Source organism: Natrix helvetica, assembly GCF_964273705.1.
Source record: "Natrix helvetica genome assembly, chromosome: Z".
NCBI lineage: Eukaryota > Metazoa > Chordata > Lepidosauria > Squamata > Natricidae > Natrix > Natrix helvetica.
Genome location: NC_138554.1, coordinates 39,080,061 through 39,102,287, shown reverse-complemented (window position 1 = coordinate 39,102,287; position 22,227 = coordinate 39,080,061). Strand labels below are relative to the sequence as shown.

General features: G+C 39.9%; 2 protein-coding genes across 6 annotated transcripts in view; one reads left to right on the top strand and one right to left on the bottom strand.

The window, feature by feature from the left end:
• DUSP3 (dual specificity phosphatase 3) overlaps positions 1-6,620 on the bottom strand; it is a 21,685-nt gene extending 15,065 nt beyond the window's left edge. The window contains exon 1 of the mRNA XM_081971787.1: positions 6,304-6,620. Within this exon, the coding sequence (XP_081827913.1) occupies positions 6,304-6,425 (122 nt within the window). The 5' untranslated portion in view covers positions 6,426-6,620. The remainder of the gene's footprint in view (positions 1-6,303) is intronic.
• LOC309382239 (ras-related protein Rab-18-B-like) lies at positions 5,955-22,227 on the top strand. 5 transcript variants are annotated; one of them, XM_081933827.1, is made up of 8 exons: positions 5,955-6,031; positions 9,718-9,874; positions 9,990-10,045; positions 11,566-11,627; positions 13,473-13,545; positions 14,929-15,044; positions 18,721-18,787; positions 22,009-22,227. In XM_081933827.1, exons 2-8 carry the CDS (start codon positions 9,798-9,800, stop codon positions 22,176-22,178), a joined length of 621 nt encoding a protein of 206 aa, XP_081789953.1. In that variant the 5' UTR covers positions 5,955-6,031; positions 9,718-9,797; the 3' UTR covers positions 22,179-22,227. The 5 variants fall into 5 exon arrangements, with proteins under 5 accessions (XP_081789953.1, XP_081789954.1, XP_081789951.1 ...); XM_081933825.1 differs by lacking the exon at positions 5,955-6,031 and adding an exon at positions 6,080-6,172; XM_081933826.1 differs by lacking the exon at positions 5,955-6,031 and adding an exon at positions 6,671-6,856.

The following is a 22,227-nucleotide window of genomic DNA, read 5'->3' as shown; positions in this document are numbered from 1 at the left end:
GCATGTAATAGGCGTAACAGTAGTTCAAGCTGCAATAAAAAGAAATCTGTCTTACACCAATATCTGACTAATTAATGCTACATTCCTATATCTCCATTCTATATGGAAAAATGGTTTACTAAAGAGAAACCCTTCTGCTGCCTTATATTTAGAGTGACACTGCTTTAAAACTGTGCTTTATTAAATATTCTCATTTTCATTGGAAACGATGGATGCTGCAAAAATATGGGAAGAAATGGGACATTAGTTTCAATTTTAAAGGGTATTTATATATGATGGAAAAGTGTGAATTATGTAGGGAAAGAAGAGGGCCATGCCCAGAAGCAGATCATGATCGCTAATATTAAATTTGATTCAGTTTTAATTTTAGCGCCTCCTCGGGTTATATACCTTTTTTTTTTTTGCAGGAACCACAGTTCCGCTTTCTATGCTTCAAACTCAGTGAAGTTTCACTTTTAATGGTAAGTGGATTAAAATTCCTAACTGACCCTCTATTTATCCAGCATATTAAGGAATTTATACTAACTAAACAATGTCCTTTTCAGATACCACCTTTGGTGACTTATTAAAAAAATATTTCTTTTGTCAAAGGGACGTAGATGAATGGATGTTAAAACTGCTAAGATTTACCAACCCTAGAGAAAAGGTAATGGTAATTTCATAGATATAGCCCTGTGGCTTTTTTTTAGCACAGAATCAAAACTTCCCCTTGTCTTCTTACAGAATGCTGTGCCCAGCTCCCAATTCTGACATCTGCTGGTGGTCCCCCTCCCAAGTGCAAGTCTGCTTCAATCCTACTCAGCTTATCATAACCAGCCATAGTTAATTAGGTGCTTCCACCTGCTGAGGCAAGCAAGAGAAACGAGGACTTGCAAAAGGCTATTGTATGGGCAGTGGTTTGGACAGGCAAATTACTAGTTACAAATGCATGCAGTGTATCAAATACAAATCATCATGGTGGCCTCAAAAGAACTGATCAAAAGCAAAGCTCATGTGTTACATTAAAACACAGTTTGGGGCAATATCTTAATTTGTGCTAATTATTGATTGGGAAGTTCCCTGGACCGCTAACAAACAGGCTACACAAATCTTTGCGGTGAAAAAAAATAGAAATGCAAACAACAGGCAAGTATATAGGAGCCTGGGGAGGGCGAAAAGAGCCTCCCCCGCCCCTCCAGAGGCCCTTTGGAGGCTTCATGAGCTTCCCTGAAGCCTCCGAAGTGCAAAAAACCAGCCCCATGGGCAAACCAGAAGTTCGGGAATGGACTTCCGGTTTGCTCGGAGGGTCGTATTGACTGCTCCGGAGGCTTCAGGGAAGCATCCTGAAGGTCACTCAAGCCTTCGGAGCGCTTAAAACGACCCTCCGAGCAAACCGGAAGTCACTTCCAGTTTGCTCGGAGAGTTGTTTTGACTGCTCAGGAGGCTTCAGGGAAGCGTCCTGAAGGTCCCTGAAGCCTCCGGAGGGCTTCGGGGCGGGGGCAGGGGAGGCTGTTTTCGCCCTCCCCAGGCTCCTATAAAGCCTCTGGAGTCTGGGGAGGGCAAAAAAAGCATGCAAAAATGGGGGGGGAGCACCTGTAGTACGCACATGCGCACTGGGGCTGTCACGCATTGCATTATGGGTGCGGCACGCCTGCACACTACCCCCCTGTGCTCCCCCCACTTATGGCACGCAAGCCAAAAAAGGTTCGCCATCGCTGGTCTAGACATTCTTAGCCTGAAAGGCATGCTGCCTAAAAATAGAAGGTCATAGCTACATTTGCAGGACTCTGTCATGAATAGCAGTGACTATATTAGTATGCTGAATCAGGGATTTCATAGTTTAACCTTCTACAACCCAAAATATTGTAAACTAGCATAGATTGTCACACCTGATTGACATAAGATACTGTGATACAGCATTCTCATCTCAATCTGCATAGCTAGAAGTTAGGAAATATGGGAATCATGGGAATCATTAATTAAAGCATATGGAAAACACTAGAGCTGTTCATATCTATATTATTATTATTATTATTATTATATACTTTATTCATTAAGCATGAAACTCAGTCAACTGAACATTCAAAAATGCATCACAATATCGACTGGTGCTAATGGTTGATATGTGTTGCTGCCAGCGTCCTAGGTATCAACCAAGTACCTTCTTAAAATATATGTTCCAAGTAGCACATTTTTTTGCAATTCCGCTGGTGTTATTGCAGGAAGTTGCAATTTGTTTATGTATTTTATAAAATTCTTGGACATGGTACAAGTGCCCCGATGACAATGGGTATCGCTGTTGTTGCTTTTATAACCTAATGAATTACAGCTAGTCCTCAATTTACAACTGATCACTTAGCAAACAAAGTTATGGTTACCTCCAAAAGCGACTTACGACCCTTCGAAGTTTCAAAGTTACAGCCACTGAAGCAGTTAGGGAAGCAAAATTGCTGCACAACTGTATTCCAGAAGCGGCTGTCTTTTTGGAACAGCCACAGTTTTTTGCAGTTGTTCAAACAAACAAAAATGGCAGCTGTTTCCAGGATACAGCCACATGGCCCAGGGATGCTGTGGGATGGAGCAGCATGCCTGCCTACCCCAATGTAAAGTCAGGAGCTGTGGAGATCTTTCAAAAGTGCATGGGTGGCAGGAGGTGGGGAGGAAAGTGTGGGGCCCAGAAGGGTGGGAGACAGAACCAAGGCCTGTGGAAATCCAACAGGGGGGAAGGCCTACCTGGAGAACGAAGCAGGCCCAAGATAAGCATGTCTTTTATCTCAAGAATTTATGGTGGTGTTTGCAAGGCAAACCTCTGCATGATTCCTCAAGAGTAAGTTCAAATAACACTTGCTATGGTTGCAGCATTTAGTCTGTTTAAGATTAAAGACAGCCTGTATATAATTAAAATACAAAGTTGACTTTGCTTTTTAAAATTGGCCCTACTACGTGCCTTCAAATTTCAGTCTTGATTCTTTTCCATCAACCAATTGTGTATAGGGGCCAGAGAGAAGAAAGATGGTAGGGATATGGTCCTCCAATATTCCCTTGGGCCACACAACCTATGGAATTCTGGGAAATGTAAAGAGAAGGAGAAGTAATGCAGAAGTAGCCACAACTTCCCCAAATTTCATTCCTCAGGAGTCATAGGTCTCAGCATTCTTTAAGTTATCCCATTGGAGTTAACTTGGTTAAATTGTTGCCCTACGCTATTTCCCTCAACTGAAGCAAAAAATGGAGAGGGGAGAGGGGGGTTATAATAATACACAGATAGAAGATAGCTATGAAGACTTCTTAAAAGACAGGCAAAATACAAACACATTAGCAAAATCACAATATGCCAACAGTGCTCAACAGTGATTTTTCATGGGGGGGAAAGCCAGAAATTAAATTTGAGAATAAACTTGGGAACATAGTTTCCTAAGTTTAATTCCTGGCTTTTCACTTAGGAAGTTGAGGTAAGAAATGTTGGAAAGATCATAACCAAGATTCTGCATAATTTAATTAAGAAAAGATAAAGGCCTTAAAGGTTGCACGTTAGCTTTTGAACAAGGAAATAAATCATTTTAACCAAAGCAGTATCAAGAATGTCACAACAGGTGGCAACACTTAGGCATTCTTGACTGATCTCATTAAAAGTAACAAGAGCTGAACCTAGTTAATACTTAAATAAGAGACCACTAGAACTTATAGATAAAATGGGAAGTTGAAAAAAAGCATTTTGCAAAAAGGCAAAGACAAACTATTTCCACACTGTTGCCAAGGAAACTTCACAGATATTGTTCATATAATTACCAAGAGTCAAAATTAGTATCAAGGGAATTTTTACTGTTTTTCTCAACACCTATAACTAGGCCTGGTCAACAGAGGCATCAGCATGAGGTGGAACAAATTGGAAGTGGCAGAATAAACTGTAACACTTTTTCTGGAAGGTGGCATAGCATACTTTTTTTTTTAACTTGCAGCCAATTATAAAAAGTTTTGAAGTTCTGGAACAATTGTTTTGCTACAGAAAAACAGCTAAAGTGCTTTCGTTTTCTCACTATAGATGACTTCACGGAGAGCTATGCACATACTATAACTTATAGAACAAATAAGCAAATGTTTTGCTTGTAACAGACTCAGGGGCAAGCTCCATCATTTAAAGGGATGGATTGGGTGTCCAACGTTTTGGCTTGCCCAAAAAATAACGAGGATTGTCTTGGGCCATATATAAAATATGTATAATATATTTCTATATAATATATAGAAACAGCCAACTATTTTTTATATTTATTATCTTGTGAGGCTGCATTGCTAGCTTCCAGGGCCACAGATGATCCATGGGCCACAGACTGGACACACCTGATTTAGAGAATGAAAGCTACTGCCAGCCCAAGAAAAGTGTAGTTTTTTAGATAAACCAAGGTGGCTCAGTGGCTAAAATGCTGAGCTTGATCAGAAGGTCGGCAGTTCACAGTTCGAATCCTTAGCACCACGTAACGGGGTGAGCTCCTGTTACTTGTCCTAGCTTCTGCCAACCTAACAGTTCAAAAGCATGTAAAAATGCAAATAGAAAAATAATAGAAACCACCTTTGGTGGGAAGGTAACAGCGCTCTGTGCACCTTCGGTGTTTAGTCATGCCAGTCACATGACCATGGAGACATCTTCGGACAGCGCTGGCTCTTCGGCTTAGAAACAGAAATGGGTACTGCTCCCTAGAGCCAGAAACAGAGGACTCTAAACAGAGTCAGACTGGGTTCATCCTTGGATAAAAGACAACTAGAAAATTCCAGGCCTACAAGCTAGCCTGAGAAAGATTTTTTAAAAATCTTCAAAATATGATAAAAATTAATTCTGCAACATTGCCATGAAAATTCTATGGCTATGTTTGTGTCCTCACGAGGAGTCAAACTCTACCCAGGAGAACCTTGCCCATTTAACATGGCATCCTAATAAAATGCTCTTTTAGATTTTGCAACCTGAGGAATAAATGTGTTTTAAGTCATTCTGCGCTCAAGCAAAAAAAAAAAAACACCCTCAAGTCTAATCATAGGATTTGACTGTAGAAAATTAAATTAAGTGGTTAATTGTTTGATGTCTATCTCAAGGCTTATACATATGAGTTATGCATTTTAGATGTGGAGAATTTTCTTTCCTTGCAGAAAATGTGCCTACATATTTGACAGAAAATGTTTCTCTATTTTCAGTCCAGTGGATCTACCTAGTTCTTAAATAAGCAGGGAATATATAGACACCATAGCAGAATATAGATGATAGTATTCATTCCACATGACATGACCACTGCTGAATAAGGGACATGGTTAGTTTCAGATACATTCACTGTTACTCAGGAGTGTCTGTAACAAGCCAAGATATCAAAATGAATGTGTGAAAATTTTTTTACCAAATGATGTAATCATATAGATATAATACAAAAGTTGTGACATTTGCATGATTATGTAACCATGAATGTGGTATCAGGTTCTCTTATTCTCTCTGTAGACTCCACCATGCTGGCACTCCCAGCTAACACCACAATAAGTGATGGAAAATAGTTCTAATTATTGTTGCCAGAGACCTAGGTATTTGGACCCACAGGGTTAATTCTGTATAACTTGACTTCATCTATTTAGACATACCCCCCCAAAGATTGTATAGAATGTCTTCCCACAACTTGGTACCCTCCAAATAGCAATTCTGAAGTCATAACCCAATCATAGGTGGAGGACAACATGCTGGAGAAGAGTGACATGAAGTGAGCTTCCAAATCAGGCAGTACCAAATTTTAAGTTCAGCCCCACCCTTCCCCGACCCACTTTGTATGGAACCGGAGAATGGGAGCATTTTAGCTACCCAGTGTAGGAAGCCATATAAACTGAACAAATAAAGACACAGAGCAAGGAAGGCATGTCTTGTATTTAAGTACAAGCAGGTTTCTACTGTCATGTGTCCTCCATACAGGTTAGCCCCCAACCCCCATTATCCAGTCCAGCATGGGCCCTGGATGATGGAGCTATCAGCCTTTCCACATATCTGGAGGGCACTTGCTGGCAAGATTCGGAGGAGGACTTAAATGTAGTTAACTGAAGACGGCTGGAAATTGTTAGTAGCACTACTACTAGGCCAATTCCCAGCGACCACGGAAAGGCGTACTTTTTCACCTATTCTTTCCAGCATGGAGCCAGCTGGCTGTTTTCTCGCCCGCCCTCCAGCTTAGTAAGTCACCCTATACCGCCTCCTACCCACTCCGGTCTTCGGCCAGTTCTCAGGCCTACAACCTGCAGCCGGGTGGGGTATCCCACCCCACCCCATGCACGGAGGCGAGGAGGGGAGGGGGAGAAACTCACGCGTTGCCCACGTGGATGCGGGGCGCCACTTCGTTGCTGTGCGCGCTGGGGAGGCTGTAACAGCCGCTGCCGTTGGCCAGCAGGTCGTTGAGCTCTTCCACCGAAATCTGGAACTCTGACATGGCTCGTTCGCCCCGCCGATATGGGCAGGGCCGCTTCCACGCTCCTTTCCCCGGCTCCTGCCTGATAGGAGGGGCCGCGATCAGCTGGTGCACGGCCGGCAACTACCAAACTGGCCAGGAGGGAATGGCGCGGAGCTAAGACCGTGCGCCTTAGGGGCTCCGCCCTCAGAGTTTGGCCATCCTATAGGGACCGTGCGGTCTTCCCCCTCCCCCCCCACGGGGGCTTCCTTTCTTTTCTTTGGGTGGGGGGAGGCTTTCTAAATATTTAGGGTCGACTCCCTTCAGAGGCCCATAATAATTATCTGTCTGGGTAGAGACCCGCGCACGTTGCCTATGTGCATGTTGCACGCTCCAGATTCATTTGTTCCTATGTTTACCATTTAATGCTACAGGTGCTTGGGATCGGTTTTGGAGGGAAATTCTAGTTCCCGGTGTGTAAAGGTAATCGGGGCTGTTAAAGCAAAAGTTCAAACGTTTTGTCTGATGCTTCTCTTGTACCAGTGAAATGACATCTCTCACTAAATGAAAAAGACCCTTGTTTCCACATTGTTTTCAAACAATGTCAAGGTCATGTGAAACTCCACCCATTCTTGATCTCAATCAAAAGGCCGTGTTCGGGATTGGCAACCTATTCTCGTTTTTTTAGAAGAGCCATTGCAAAATTATGAGGTGTTATATATAAACAAGCTATACAAAATCCAGATGTTTACATTTTTCACTTAGATAACCTAAATTTCTGAATATGTACAGTAGAATGAACACTCATAGCCAGTGTTCACGTTACCCATTAGGCTGGACTAGGTTGATAATGTAATTTTATGTGTCGCAGCTGTTCAACATGAATTTTAGCTGCAGTGGAAGTTATTTGCTTTCAGGGGAACTTGCTTCCTAAAAATGTATTTCTTTCTTATATTTATTTCCTTTCTTTCCTCCAAGAGCTGCCAATTACCTCTTCCTACTCTTTCGTTTTATCTTCGTAGTACTCCTTTGTGAAAAATAATAGCTGTGTTCATACAGTATCCCATTAGTTTGCTTAACTATGGTTTCTTCAATAAACTGCAATTAACTGAGTTCAGACGATCATGGTTTATAAGTAGACTATTTCAACATGCATAGAGTATGTTTTTCAGTATTGAATTCATTTTTTTTCCTTTGCAAAGTAAGAGGCAATACTCAAAGTTTGATCTATTTTTACAAATTGGTGACTGCAAAGCATATCCTCAAGGAATAATTTTCCATCATTCCTGCAAAACAGGCACTCATAGACAAACAAGGTTCTCAACTTACCACCACAACTGAGCCCAATATTTCTTTGGCTAAGTGAATTTTGCCCCAATTTACAATCTTTTAGCCATCATTGTTAAATAATTGTAGTTCTCCCCAATTTACAATATTTTAGCCATCATTGTTAAACAAATAATTGTAGTTCTTAAGTGAATCATGAAGTCATTAAGCGAGTCTGGCTTCACCATTGCTTGTTGGAAGCTGGCTGGAAAGGGTTAGAAATGGTGATCACATGAGCCCAATACAGTGCAACTGTCTCAAATACATGCCACTTGCAAAGCTCCTGAATTCTGATCATGCAATTATGGGGATGCTGCAGTAGGCATATGAAAAAGAATCATGTCATTTTTTCAGTGCTGTTTTCAAAGTATTCCTTTGAAATGTCACCAAATGAATGGTTGTAAGTTAAGAATTACATGTGTATGTATATATGTGTGTGCGTATATATAATTTTTATTAAGAATTTTGATTATAATACAATGTAAATGTAAAGAAAGAAAAGAATATAAAGTAAAAAATTCACTAAAAATAAAAAAGAACGTAATAATGAAAGAGAAAAGAAATAAGGATGTGATTTCTAACTTTCATCGCAAGAATTATAAACAAATTTAGTGATTCTTCTCACCCCTCTAAGGTTACAAATATACATCCCATATTCAAGCTCCTATCTACAAACAAATCCATAAAACATAATCTTTTCAGTCTTATTGTCACCAGAAAGCAGGGACGTGCGATCAGGGGAGGCAAGGGAGGCAGAGCCTCACCTCTCTTCATGAAATAATAGTATATAATATTATATACTCCCTTTATTTATTTATCAGTACAAATACAACAACATATACATTTATATATATATATATATATATATATATATATATATATATATATATATATATATATATATATATATATATATATATATATATATATATATATATACACATACATACATACATACATACATACATACATACATACATACATACATACATACATACATACATACATACATATATATATATATATATATATATATATATATATATATATAATATTATATACATCCGCCCGGCCGCGCCCGGGAGCTGCGGAGGCAGAAATGTTGTCGGTGCTCCCGGATGACGAAGCCACAAAAGCAACTGGGGGACGACTTTGCAGTCCAGCAGAGGCAGGAAGGTTCTCGTCGTTCCCCAGTCGCTTTCGAGGACTGCGGAGCGCGAGCCGGCGGAGCACGCTCAGGAAGGCGGGGAATGGGATCACGTGTGCTGGAAGCTGAGGCAGCCTCAGCCTCCAGCACACGTGGTCCCATTCCCCGCCTTCCTGATGACGTCACCAGCCTCACCAGCCATAAACCTCACTGCACATCACTGCCAGAAAGTCCATAGAGAGTTGCAACAAATAGCAATCTTATTTTAACCTTGATGAACCAACTTTATATATATTTTTCTTTTAACAGTCTTAATCTTTAGTTCATTCAAATGTTGTCATAGATTTTGATTTCTCTTCATTTTTTCTTTGGGTGGCATGATGGTTCAATGGTTAAGACACTGGGCTTGTCAGCTGCAAAAGCTAACAGCCCAGGTTCGAGACCCGAGCATCGCATGACAGGATAAGTTTCCGTCCTCACCCTTGTTCCTGTCAAGATAGCAGTTTGAACGCATGCAAATGCAAGTAGATACATAGGTACCAGTGGGAAGGATGCTTCATGATGCCATAATGACCACATGACCATGGAAATGTCTTCAGACATCCCTAGCTTAATGGCCTTTAAAGCAGAGATGAGCACTGCCCCTTATAGTCAGCAACCACTACCAGAATAAGATCTGCTGGGACTCCTTTACCTTCTTTGTCCTATCGCGTAGATTTCTTCAAAGCTATAACTTTTTAAGTTGCAAATGTCTTCCCAAGCTCCAGTTTTGTCTTCCTGGATTGTAATTCATTCTTTCTGCTGGAGGAAGAGATGGGAGGCTAAATGACGGCAAATTACTCTTCCTCTTCTCCTTTCTAGCTTTCTTGGCTTGGATGTTGCGATGGCCCTCTTGTTTTCATTCTGCTAAATTCCCTGTGCATTTGGTAATATAGCTCACCATGGCACGGAAGGACACTGTACCTCTGCCGACTCTGAAGTTACTGTTGATTGGAGACAGCGCAGTGGGGAAATCCAGGTGCATGGGCAGGGTCACCAAATGGGAAGGCAGTGGGGAACTTTGTTCCAGAAAAAAAGGCAGATATATGTTCCTTGTGGTTTACTATGTTTTCCTCTCTTGTCTGTTCCTGTAGCCTTTTGCTGAGATTTGCTGAAGACACGTTTGAGCCATACCTCAGTCCAACTATTGGTGAGCAATGCTGCCTGTTCATACCTGGGGAAAAGAGGGGGGGGTCAAAACTGTGACTATTGCATCCTGTGACTATTGTAGATTGACAGCCAATCTAAACATTTTAGTTAAAGCAATGCATATACACAAACACACTCATACAATTTTAGTGTTCCTCATATTTGGCCTTTTAACCAAGGTTTAATGCATGCTACGTTACCCAAACCTGAAATAGTTACAGTTCCAAAAGTGGAAATTTGTACCCAAAATTTGTTGTACATCTGTATATAATTGTGAGGCAGTATTTTCTGTTTAAATTAACATATGATGTCAATATACAGATAGTATTTCATCTATGGCAGGTCACTAAGGGACCATTTGAAGGTATGAACAACCCAAAAAGGGATTTATGATATGGATTCGAAGTTCCCATAGTCAGGTCCCTTTGCAGTCATGTGACTGAATTTATCATTTGCAGTACAGAAGTGATTCACTTAATGGCCACTAGAGGGATATAAAGGGACATAAAATTAGGTGAAGTGTGTTGTTGAAGTTTTACGACCATTAAAGCATATGGCCATAATAGGCAGACTCCAGTATGGTTGTATGTTGAGGACTACCTGCAATGTGTGATTAGTGGCTGAAAAGGAATTAACCATAAATTTTTCAGAAGAAACATCCAAGTTGAAATAATATAGACTACATCAGGATTTGGGTGAATAAATTTGCACAAAGTACAGTAACAAAATATATTTATGCTACTTTTCTTTAATTGTATTTAATACATAGTCCAGTTTGACAAATTGCATGAATTAGATAAGAATTTTCTACTCACATCTCCAAGATCTGATCTAAAATGCCCATCCGTTTCTAACCTGCTACTTTCCAGACATGCATAGATTGCTGTTCTGATTCTTCATTATTTCTGTGGCAGGATCCATACAGTATATCACCACCAAGGCATAGTATGATTTTATTTGGTTTGACTTGCCATGTTTTTCTATAAACTAACATTGATGGCTTAACCCAGGGTTTCCCAGGCTTGTTGCGCCAATGGACAATATGAAACTTTGAGACTGTATCATAAGCATTCTTACAAAATAGTAGCCCCGGTAGGTGTGGCCAGTCACAAATCATCCATTCACTAAGAGGGCATGCTTACAAAAAAACCCAATAGCATCAATCCTTTATTATTATTTTTCTAAGATAGTCTTCGGTGTCTGTGTGAGCACCAGAAGCAGCCTTAGAAAAGGGCATTTAATTTTAAAAATTGTGAACAAAATGAAGCAAATTTTTCCAATACTCTATTTTCTAAGAATGCCCCCAGTTACTACTGAGAATTGGGGATCTTGCTAAAACTGCTGGTTATGCCTAATGCTGCATTACCTTATATTTGTTTGCTCTATTACTGTTAGACCATTGACTCTTATTATTGTCAAGCAGCTGGTCAATCGGCAGAATGTTGGTCTCAGGTTCCATGTTAGGGACAGATGGTTTGGTGTATTTTGCTGATCCTGTGTGTCTCTCTGTTTGGTTTTCAGGTGTTGATTTTAAGGTGAAGAAGATAGTGGTTGGGAATTTCCCCATTCAGTTAGCAATATGGGTAAGCCATGCAGTCTCCCTTTCCAATCCAGGAAAGTAATGTCTAAGGAAAGGAAAGGGGAGGGGAAGGGAAGGAGGGGGGAGGAAAGAAAGGAAGAAAAAGAAAGAAAAGAAAGAGAGAGAAAGAAAAAGAAAGAAAGAAAGAAAGGAAATATGAAAAAGCAACTTTCTTTCGATCTGTGCTAAGAATACATATTCCTGAAACTGTTATTAGTGTTGCATAACATACACAGAGATGACCAGTTTTCCCACACTCATATTCTTCGGATTCCAATTCAGATTGCACTTTCTGTTATTCTGAGCTGTCCTGATCTTTTCAGACCTTTTCAGAAATTGAAGCACTACAAGGTTGGAGCATGTTTACATGCAGGGAACTACCAGCCAATCAGTGCTACTCTTCGGGTCTGTAAGTGAGCAGAAAATCGCCAGTCAGCAGGGTTTAACTGTCTTGTTCTGCACCCAGATTCTCATCAAAACATCTCTTTCCTCTCCAAAATAAATAAATTGGTTCGGTTCTCCCAAGTCTCTCTCTCTCCCCTTCAAAGCAATTGATGCTGGCATACAAGGATGCTAAGGAAGAAAAGTAGGAGCTGGGAGGCAGGTGGGCTGGAATTCAGTGAGAGCACAGCTGCCCCTCTCAGCTCAAGGGAACATTTGGGCAGCGACGTTCGCTGCCTTGTGAGTGGCAATAGAATTATCCCCCCGCCCCAATCCATAACCAGATCTGCACTTTTACCTGGAAGCCTCCTGATATATCTTCAAACAGAAGCAACAGTGGACTTTTATCTAATCTTGTACTGCGGTGACTCATACACATATAACATCTTCTCAAACTTGCCTTCTGTTTCGAGTCGGAGATTGATAATTTTTAAAAAATCAATAGTAGCTTATTAATATTGTGCAATCCAACTTTTGAGAAATACAAAATCTATATTACTCTATTATAAGTTTTTCCACTGAGACTTTTCCCTCTTTGATTGTTTTTCTAAATATTCAAAACCCTGGTGGATTTTCCTATGCTTTTCAACACTTGATGGCTATTGAGGATGTGTGCTCAGGTTTGGGTTACTTAAATAATCAGTGTAACATAACTCATTCTGCTGCTCTTTCCCTATGACACAGTTGCTGTCTTGCAAGGCTCTATCACCATAGATCCTTTCAATGTACAACTCTATGGCTACGGAGGCTTGCAAAAAGTAGGGACAGCTATAAAGTCCACTCGGTAATCCCAGTATCTTTCTTGTAGACTCAGTGGCCATAGAATTCTCTAAAAACTGGGACTTTGGAGCCCTTGACTGGTATGCTGGGAAGAGTCTAAGACTTTGAAGCTTTGAGATTTCAAAGGGGGAATAGAAAATTTATGTATATAAATGTATCTGTATGTGCAGAACAAACTGTATGGGCAGTCCTCAACTCTGCCCCCTGGCATCAAATGCAAATCTTGAAGCCAGGATCTTATCTTCCCAATATATAGGCTGCTGTATCCATTTCATATTTGGAACTGAAACCGTGGAGAATATGCAGAGGGGAAAAACATGCAATCTTACAGCACATATTATATCTCTCAAGCAAGTTGTCTTGCTTCTTCGCGTACATTTCTTCTCATAAATATGTGTTTTGTTATCAAGCCTGGAAAATTTTTGTTTTATGTTAAAAGCCTAGGGCTGAAGATGGCAGATTGTGACTTTAGATTTCAGCTTTAGGGCCTCGCAATCTTGAGCCTATATGTTAGCTGCCCTGAAGGCAGTTTTATTTTTTGTAAAACTTAACTTTTAAAAAAAGTTTCTGCTAACAAGAGTTTTAAATTACCCTTAAAAAATTTTTTTTCTTTGTTTTCCTTTTCCAGGACACAGCAGGGCAGGAAAGATTTCGAACATTGACTCCAAGCTATTATCGAGGTGCTCAAGGTATAATTTTAGGTAGGTGGTAGTCATAGCATGAACATAATCAACCTTACTGAAGCCAAACACATTAAGGGCAGAAGTAAATGGAAGTACATCTATTCCTCAGGGTAGCTGGCACAACAGCCTCTGAAGAACCATTGGTGGAGTTTGCTCCTAGGCTACTGATTGTTTGTTGGTGGTGATTGTTTTTCAGCAGTTTCATGTTACTTAAAATATTTCAAATATGAAAGCCAAAGTCCCCTTAGTTTTATTTATGTTTCTATTGATGGAGATGTAAAGCACATCAGCCTTTCAAACTTTGATTCAAGTTAAGCTAAACACTGAAGACTATTTTAATGTGGCTATAATATCCCCATCCTCCATTTCCCCTTCAGAATATTTTGCTATGTTCCCAAGGTGATTTTATCATGTGGGGACAATCTCCTTATGGCTTGACATTAATTACATGCAATAGTTGTGGCCATGGAGAAGAGTACGTCTGTGTAGATATAACATACTGCCCTTTGAATGCTGGAGAAATTGAGTTGGAGCAGAGTGTGTCACTTAGAGAGACCACACAAGAAATAATAAATCATGGGAAAAGCCTTGAGAGCTCACATTCTGTTATGAATTTCAGAAGCAAATTCACAGCACTCCCATATTTCACTATTACATACTGGGAATAAAAGCTGGTTCTCAACGTTGGTATATTTAACCTGTGCTATACTATTCGACAAGCTGCTGCTTTTTACCCCTACAACAAGGGGGGGGAGGGGAGATGAAAATATAGAATAAGTTTCTAGCATGGATGGCTGCCAAGCAGAGGTATGTTTGATGGCCGGGGCACTATTTGGAGGAGGACTGGAATAGATGGGATGAAGATGCAGGAGGCATGTGCCCTCATCACAAAGGTAAATGAAGCCAGAATCTTGCATTTCCCTCCTGAATTTAAGCGTAATTTTGAGATTTTTCTCTGTGTAGGTATATCTGTGTTTTAATCCAAGAACAGCAGACAAGAAATCTGGTGGCCGCCTAATGTTTTCAGTCAGAACTATCATCTTTATTTGCCAACAGATATGTTCAATAATCAATTGCACTTGAAGGCTGAAGTGTTTGGGAGGCATTAGAATGCTTACCTTTTTTATATACATCATTTGGGCTAACTTCTGAAGGGACTATCACAAAAACCTTCCTTTTGTCTATATCCCTCCAGAGGTTATGAACCTCACTAAGGATGGTTAATTGTTAGAAATGATTGGGACATAGTCCAATATTGTTCATAAACCTAAGTAGAACCAGATGTGGTTCTATCCACCCAATCACTTTTATGTCATGTCGACCTTTTCTCTTTTTTGTGCTTACTGAAAATGCTCTCCTATGTAAACACAAGGCATCTGTTTGGTTTACACCATTATGCAGTTTATGATGTTACCAGGAGAGAGACATTTCTGGGCCTAGAAAGCTGGCTACAGGAGCTAGAGATCTATACCAAGAAGAATGTTGTGAAGATGCTGGTGGGCAACAAAATTGATGAGGTAAATTATAAGTTGGGATTAAACTTGGTGTTTGTGTGACAAACTAGGAAATTTTAGACTCCTTGTTATCTTGCTGGGATGCAAGAGATCTATAAATGGGAGATTAGATTTGGAGATGCACGTATAAGCAGAGTAATGAGGAAAGGTACAAATTGTCATGGATGGGGGTTTCTCTAGATATAACATGGCTATGAAACAAAAATCATCAGATTACTAAATAAATAAATTGTTAGATCTTTGAGTTAAAGTGATACCAAAAAATGCCAAGAACATCTTGGACAACAAGAAGTATAAATCATTCAAAAATAAATGATATAAAACAAGTCTGCCCATTGGAACACTCATATTAAAGTTAAACATTAGATATTTTGGACATGTAATGTGAAGGTAACTGTCATGGGAGAAGACAGTAGAAAAATTTAAGACAAAAATAAAAAAAATGGTCGACAATAAGGTAGCTATATACATTTACTGACATATATTGTTAAGCAGAAACTTAAAAGAATTTAGAGAAGGAATTTATGATAGGCAGTTTTGGTGAATGGATACTCTTGGGGCCTAAAGAGTTGGAAATAACTGAATGACTGAACAACAGTGAAAGAAAAAGTACTGGGAAAGGATTAACAGAAATATAGAGAGAATTGTGGAAATAAATGAAGAAAATAGGGTGTGTGTGAAACAGAGGAATCTATGAAGTGAAAGTGTGTGTTATGGGATTATTGGGAAAATAGGAAGTAGATTGTACAATAAAGTGATCATTGTAACAAAAAAAAGCTTTTCCTTGCAATGTATGGTCCTCTAAATAATTAAAATTGTATATAACCTAGATTAAAAACGCTCCCACATTTTAGGTTGCCTGATAGCAAATGCACATAGTGTGCAGCCTCTGGTAGAGCTGAAACACAGAGCCTGTTAATAAGTAAACAACAAGATTGAAAGGCTGGCTGTAATTAGTTTCCCTCCTTCCCTCCCTCCCTATCACCAAGAATCTTGTCCCAGTCTGCAGAAGCCTGTGGGATGTTTGCTCCCTGTTATTGCCTGCCTCCTACGCTTTGCCAGAGGCATCAGCTGCCTTCATACCTCAGCATCCTGAACGAGACCACTCCATCTTTCTCCTGCTCTGATGTAATGGGCAATCTGTTCAAGCTTCTTCTGAAGCCAGCAGTTTCTCTGTTGCTACTCTGTGTTTTGGGTCCCCCCCCCACACACACACACTTTTTGTTTGTTTCTGCTTTCACTAGACATTGGAGTTTTGTTTATTCCCTTCCCTAGTAAGAAAAACAGTCGTAGCTGAGGGAGCTCCAATGTATGGCTTCTCTTCCAATACTTGTTGCAATTCTAGTTAACTTTTTTTTTTTGCTCTGCCTTTTGCTCCTTTAATTCTGATTATACTACCATGTACTTCATAAAATTACATAAAAACTAATATTCACTCTCAATATACAAAATGAAAAAGGTCAGCCTTAGATATGCTGCAAGACCAAAGGGAAATGGACAAACAACCAGCATCTTCAGAGGTTTTTTCACTGCGCATTTGATTATCTATATACGTGCACTTGCCATATACATTCTTTTTAATAGGATTGTGCTCAGGAAAACTGTTCTGCCTATTGTCTATGGAGGTTCAACAATCGTCATGTTTGTCCCAAAGGTGCTTTTTTTCCAAAAGGAAACTGGACTTCCTTGTTTTTTTCTTTGAAAAAGTTTCACTTCTCATCCAAGAAGCTTCTTCAGTACTTAAGAAAAAAAATCAAGAAAGTCTGGTTGCTTTTTGGAAAAAGCACCTTTGGGTGTTCTACCAATTATATTAAAAAGCTAGTTTATATGACACTGATTGAAGAGACAGCCAGTCAGAAAACCTGGATTCTTATTTTTACAGCTATGAATGTTGCTGATTGGTTTGTTCTTTTACTAATCTCTCCTTCCCATGAAGAAAACTATTTTTTTTCCATTATCTAGTTAAATATTTGTGAAGCCCATATACAATAATTGTATTAGTGATTTACTAGGCAATATTTTGGAGTTCAGAGGCATACTTAATGTTTTTTGAACAGGGAATCAGTGTTTTTTAAAAACTACATTAATGTTTATATCATCTTTAAATTACAGTAGTAGCACTATACTTTTTGTTTGTTTCCTTCCTCTGACAGGAAATCTTGCCAATCTTTCATGATGTTGTTGTTGTTGTTGTTGTTGTTGTTGTTGTTGTTGTTGTTGTTGTACAAAGGAACCAACATAAAGGATTTGAGGATTTCTACATCAAAACTGAAAGGACATGGTGGCTCAAGGACTAATACACTGAGCTTGTCGATCAGAAAGTCGGCAGTTCAGCGGTTCGAATCCCTAGCGCCATGTAATGGAGTGAGCTCCCATTACTTGTCCCAGCTTCTGCCAACCTAGCAGTTCGAAAGCATGTAAAAATGCAAGTAGAAAAACAGGGACCACCTTTGGTGGGAAGGTAACAACGTTCCATGCGCCTTGGGCACTAAGTCATGCTGGCCACATGACCACGGAGACGTCTTCAGACAGCGCTGGCTCTTCGGCTTTGAAACAGAGATGAGCCCCGCCTCTTAGAGTCAGGAATGACTAGCATATATGTGCGAGAGGAATCTTTACATTTACCTTATATCAGAACTGAATGTTGAACTAATGTTGAACTGAACATCAGCACCAGTTTAGTCAGGGAACATTTTACATAAGCCAGATTTCCAGTGGAGAAATTGTAAAGAACCAAAAGAGTCTCAAAAGAACAATAAATAGAATGGGGGAGAATTAAATCCATCCTTTATGAGTTATTGGAACCTTAGTACAAAATTCAGATCTCTTTTTTATGTTTGAAAACAAGAAATTTGTAAATCTGTTGAGTGTGTTGACTCATTCCCCTATTACTGTGTTTTGCAGAGATAACAGTTCTGTTAGTATTCAGTAGATATATAGTAAAGAGAAGGAATGAAGGATGCATGGCTGTGCAGGGCTTTGTTGATTTCCAGCTGCTGTTAAAACAAAAAAAAAGTCTAGATAGAAATGCAAGAATAACAGTTAGTAGGATAGGAATGGAAAGCAATTGGCCTATATACGTATTCAGTGTGGCCCATGAGTCTTCCTATGTTCCCCCACCAGCATTTAAGTTAAGACATTTTATCCATTAAATACTGTATTTGATTTATATCATCATCATCTCCTTACAAAGAGTGACTTTTTTATTTTTCCAACACAGCGCAGGTTGGAATTGCTATGTAATTATAATTTATCAAACCTTGTCAAAACTAGGAAGTGGCATCTTTGGTAAAATAATCTAACTGGCCTTTTGCCAATTTAGAAGACAGTCCTGTGAGGTCTCAAGCTTGACTGTTTTCTTGCAGATGTTTAATTACCTGACTAAGTAACATTATTAGTAGTGGAAGGGGGTGGGGTTTGCTCTATATACAAGTGGTTTGCCCTGTCACTGTTCTTGGTGGTTCCAAAATTAGGCTGTTGTTTGCTGTTTGTCTATCTGAGTTGGTAGTTTCTTGATTGGGGTATTGTTTACTGCTTGATTGTTAATCCAGTATTAATCTAAAATAGAGTCTTTCCTTTCCTTTCCTTTCCTTCCTTCCTTCCTTTTTTCCTTATCTACCTATCTACCTACCTACCTACCCATATCAAGTACCTAATGGTTTTCTCTCCCTATCTACAGACCAACCGTGAAGTAGAAAAAAGAGAAGGATTGCTATTTGCACAGAAACACTCCATGCTCTTTATAGGTATGTGAAGAATATGAGGAAACATTCTGATTTGCCAGAAGTAAAACCATGGCAAAAATGATCATTTCATTATCTTTGCAGATCTTCTCCCCAGCCTACTCCTAGCACTATTCCTTTTAACCCTTCCAAAAATCCCCTATGTGGGATGGGCTTAGGTTTCCCTCCCACCTAAGCCCTAAATGTCAGTGCTAGGGCTTAGGTGGGAGGGAAAGTGGCATCAGATTTGCTCCTTCAAAGGTCCCTAGATATCCTTTCAGAACTATAGAACTGCTATTTCGGGGCCTTTCACCAGTTAAAGAACAGTCTGTCCATCCAATCTGACAGTTGGCATGAAACAACATCAGCATATTTGCATTCTTCTGCCGTTGTTACGTTAAATCACATACTAATGACTTTGTCCTGATTTGTGAATGAGCCATTCTTTACAGGCAAATTGGTTCCCCCCACCCCTTCCCCGTAACTTTGCAGATCTCCAGCCATCTAGGAGAACATCCACAAATGGCAGCCAGGTCTGACTTCAGGACTTGATCTGGCCTCTCTAGGCAGGCTTGTTAGTCCCTTCTCTCAAGATACACTAAAATAGTGAAAGATTTGGGCAATGTTTCCAGGGGAGAGAGGCAGATCTTTCCAGGATTGGACCATAGCTAGGCCCTTCAGAGCCATAGAACTGAACTAGTTGATGGGCAATCACTCTTGTTCTTGCAGTAGAGAGGAAGATGCAATAAAGAACAGTATAGAAAACTAGGCAATAAACAACAAATGTCGAGTTCAGCATCCTTCATTATTTTCCGGACACAGCAGTTAGGAAGAGCAAGGCTGCAGCATAATTAAAACTTTCACAAGCCAATTAAATAAATTAACACAAACATGCCCTTTGTTCTTCCCCAGCTGACATTGTGGAGTTCTGCTATGCTATTTTACCCTTGTTGGAAGCCTGGAGAGAAGCTGGTGTCAGAGAAGAGAGAGTTGGATCCCATAGTCTCTCAACATAAATGCGCATAAACTTTATTTTCCCCATCACTGAGTTAAAGCACTGCCCCTGCATCCTTGAGTTAGCATAAAACAGTAGCAACATAATGATTACTGTTCATATAAAATTCACCTCTATAAATGCCTCAGGCGAGCCCAAGAGCAGGATAAAAGCTGGAGAGCACCATACTGATCTTGAAAGGCATGTATATATTCAAACAATAACAGCATGCCTCCCGGGAACAGGATGGTGCACTTCAGTTCTTAATTCGCTGTTGGGTTCACCTGAGGCATTTGGTAGGCCTCTGTAGGAATGGCTGAAAGAGGTGGGCCCTTTGGTCTGAGGCAGCAAAGCATCTGTTGATAAAGAGGTGGGGGGAGGAATATAACTCTTAATTTCCTGGAAGAAGTTTGATTTATTTAAATAGTTATTTGTCATTAGGGAATTCACACTGAGGCAGATGCATCGAGTACCAGCAGCTAGCCTTCTTGATTTTTAACAGAAGAAGAAATTTTCTCACCCCTTCTGTGCTTTGTGCTTTCTTTCAGTGGGGAAGAGATTCCCTTGGTTCACTGGAGATGGTAAAGAAAACTTAGCAGGCTTAGCAGGAACGTGCTTATTTTTGACCACGCTTTTTAAACCCTTCTCGCTTTCCCCTTAAGAATCTATAGAATGTTCAAAAAGAAACGGAAGGCAACTTTTTTAAGCAATGTGCTTTGAATTTTGTGAGGTGTTTTTCTGGTGTTTCGGAGATAGTACAATGAAGTCTTTGGGGGGGGGGGTATAGAGATTGTTTGACATATTTTATAAGCACTTAAAATGTCTTTTGCAAGGTCAAACTAATGCTTCTAAAGTCATATCAAAAATGATTGGGCTAGAGGTATAAGATTTGGATTAAAAACAAAGACAATCTCTATATGGGAGCAACAAGAGCCTTCTGTACTTATTGCTCTAGTGATGATTTCAGAGGAGATTTTTGTAACCATCCTAAAACAGAAATTTCCTGCCACAAGAAGTAACTTTACATCAGGCTTTCCATAATTGGGTCTTCCAATCGATCTCTCACCATGCATGCTGGTCCAGAATAATGATAGTATACCATTGTCTATCAAACCTGATGGGCGAAGGCCACCACGTACCAACAAGCTAGAAAGATCTCATATGCAACCTGATATTTACAACCTTTTATCACCCTAAAATATACACTTGTATTGATTTATGGATTCCTCCCTCCAAATAAAAACATTTCAAGGTACATGAAGGTATCCTGTCCGTGTTGCTGCCAATAAAACCCAGATGAAGGAATATTTATCCTATAGATAAAGTAGAACAATTTCAGGATTTTAGTGATAAAGATACTTTATTTAATAGTCTTCTATCTGAATAGATCTGGCAGTATCTTTTCCAGCTAATGTTTATTCCTTTTAAGGTGTTAGTTGGAAAAAGTGATATCAGACACCATTTGAGTTCTGTCTACCATAGAATTATCACGGCTGCCTTCCTACCATGAATGCTATTGTGTTAAATCCCCATCTCTCTCCCCATTCTCCAGACCACAGTCCTCAGATCAGTGGTGGAATTCAATTTATTTTTACCACTGGTTCTGTGGGCGTGGCTTTGTGGCTGGCTTTGTGGGTGTGGCAGGGGAAAGATACTGCAAAATCCCCATTCCCTCCCCACCCCACTAAACCTGCTTTCCAGTTCCATTCTCCTGTTCAGGGTAACAAAAGAAGATTGGTTGGGAGGCAGCAGGGGTGGGGCCAGCCTATTTGCCGGTTCTCCAAACTATTCAAAATTTCCGCTACCGGTTCTCCAGAACCTGTCAGAACTTGCTGAATGCCACCTATGCCTCAGATGTCCTCTGATGCCTTATGTTGTCTGTTTTCTGTTTAACTGTATTCTCTTCAAAAAGTTTCTTGGTGTTGCATTTGGAGTTGTAGTAGCTCAGGATCTATAACACTTATTTGTAATACTATCCCCATAGCACTTTTTATCCCAATTTTTTTCCTCCATTAAATGTAGATGAGGAGCTAAGAGTGTTGCTCAGGCCACTTAGCAGGAAAGCTTTCTTTAAAGCAACACTGTCCAAATGCATTAACTCCCATCATTTTTTAAACCATTAATAATGTTTTTTAAGCTTGATTGGAGTGTAGGCCAACCTCTCTGGAAGATGATGATTTCAGGGAGGTTGAATTTGGACACCTGTACTTCATTTGACAAATGGCTCCTCTTGTTTTGTTTCTACCTCCAGAAGCCAGTGCTAAAATGAAGGCTGGAGTGCAAAGTGCCTTTGAGGAGGTCGTCATGAGGATCCTGCAAACTCCAGAGCTTTGGAACATCAGAAGAGAGGGAGTGAAGTTGGCAGAAAGCAGATCCTTCAGAGAAACAGATGCCTGCAATTCCTACTGTTCTGTTGCTTAACACCCTATGTGTTCAAATAAAGAAGACCCAGGCCAAAGATTCTAAGAAA

What these genes read in the sequence shown, in the direction of transcription:
- LOC309382239 (XM_081933827.1), top strand. Translation starts at nt 9,798, where the DNA reads ATGGCACGGAAGGACACTGTACCTCTGCCGACTCTGAAGTTACTGTTG. An exon ending in AGCGCAGTGGGGAAATCCAG is followed by an intron (nt 9,875 to 9,989) that starts GTGCATGGGCAG and finishes CTGTTCCTGTAG; the next exon opens with CCTTTTGCTGAGATTTGCTG. An exon ending in TGCTCAAGGTATAATTTTAG is followed by an intron (nt 13,546 to 14,928) that starts GTAGGTGGTAGT and finishes ACCATTATGCAG; the next exon opens with TTTATGATGTTACCAGGAGA.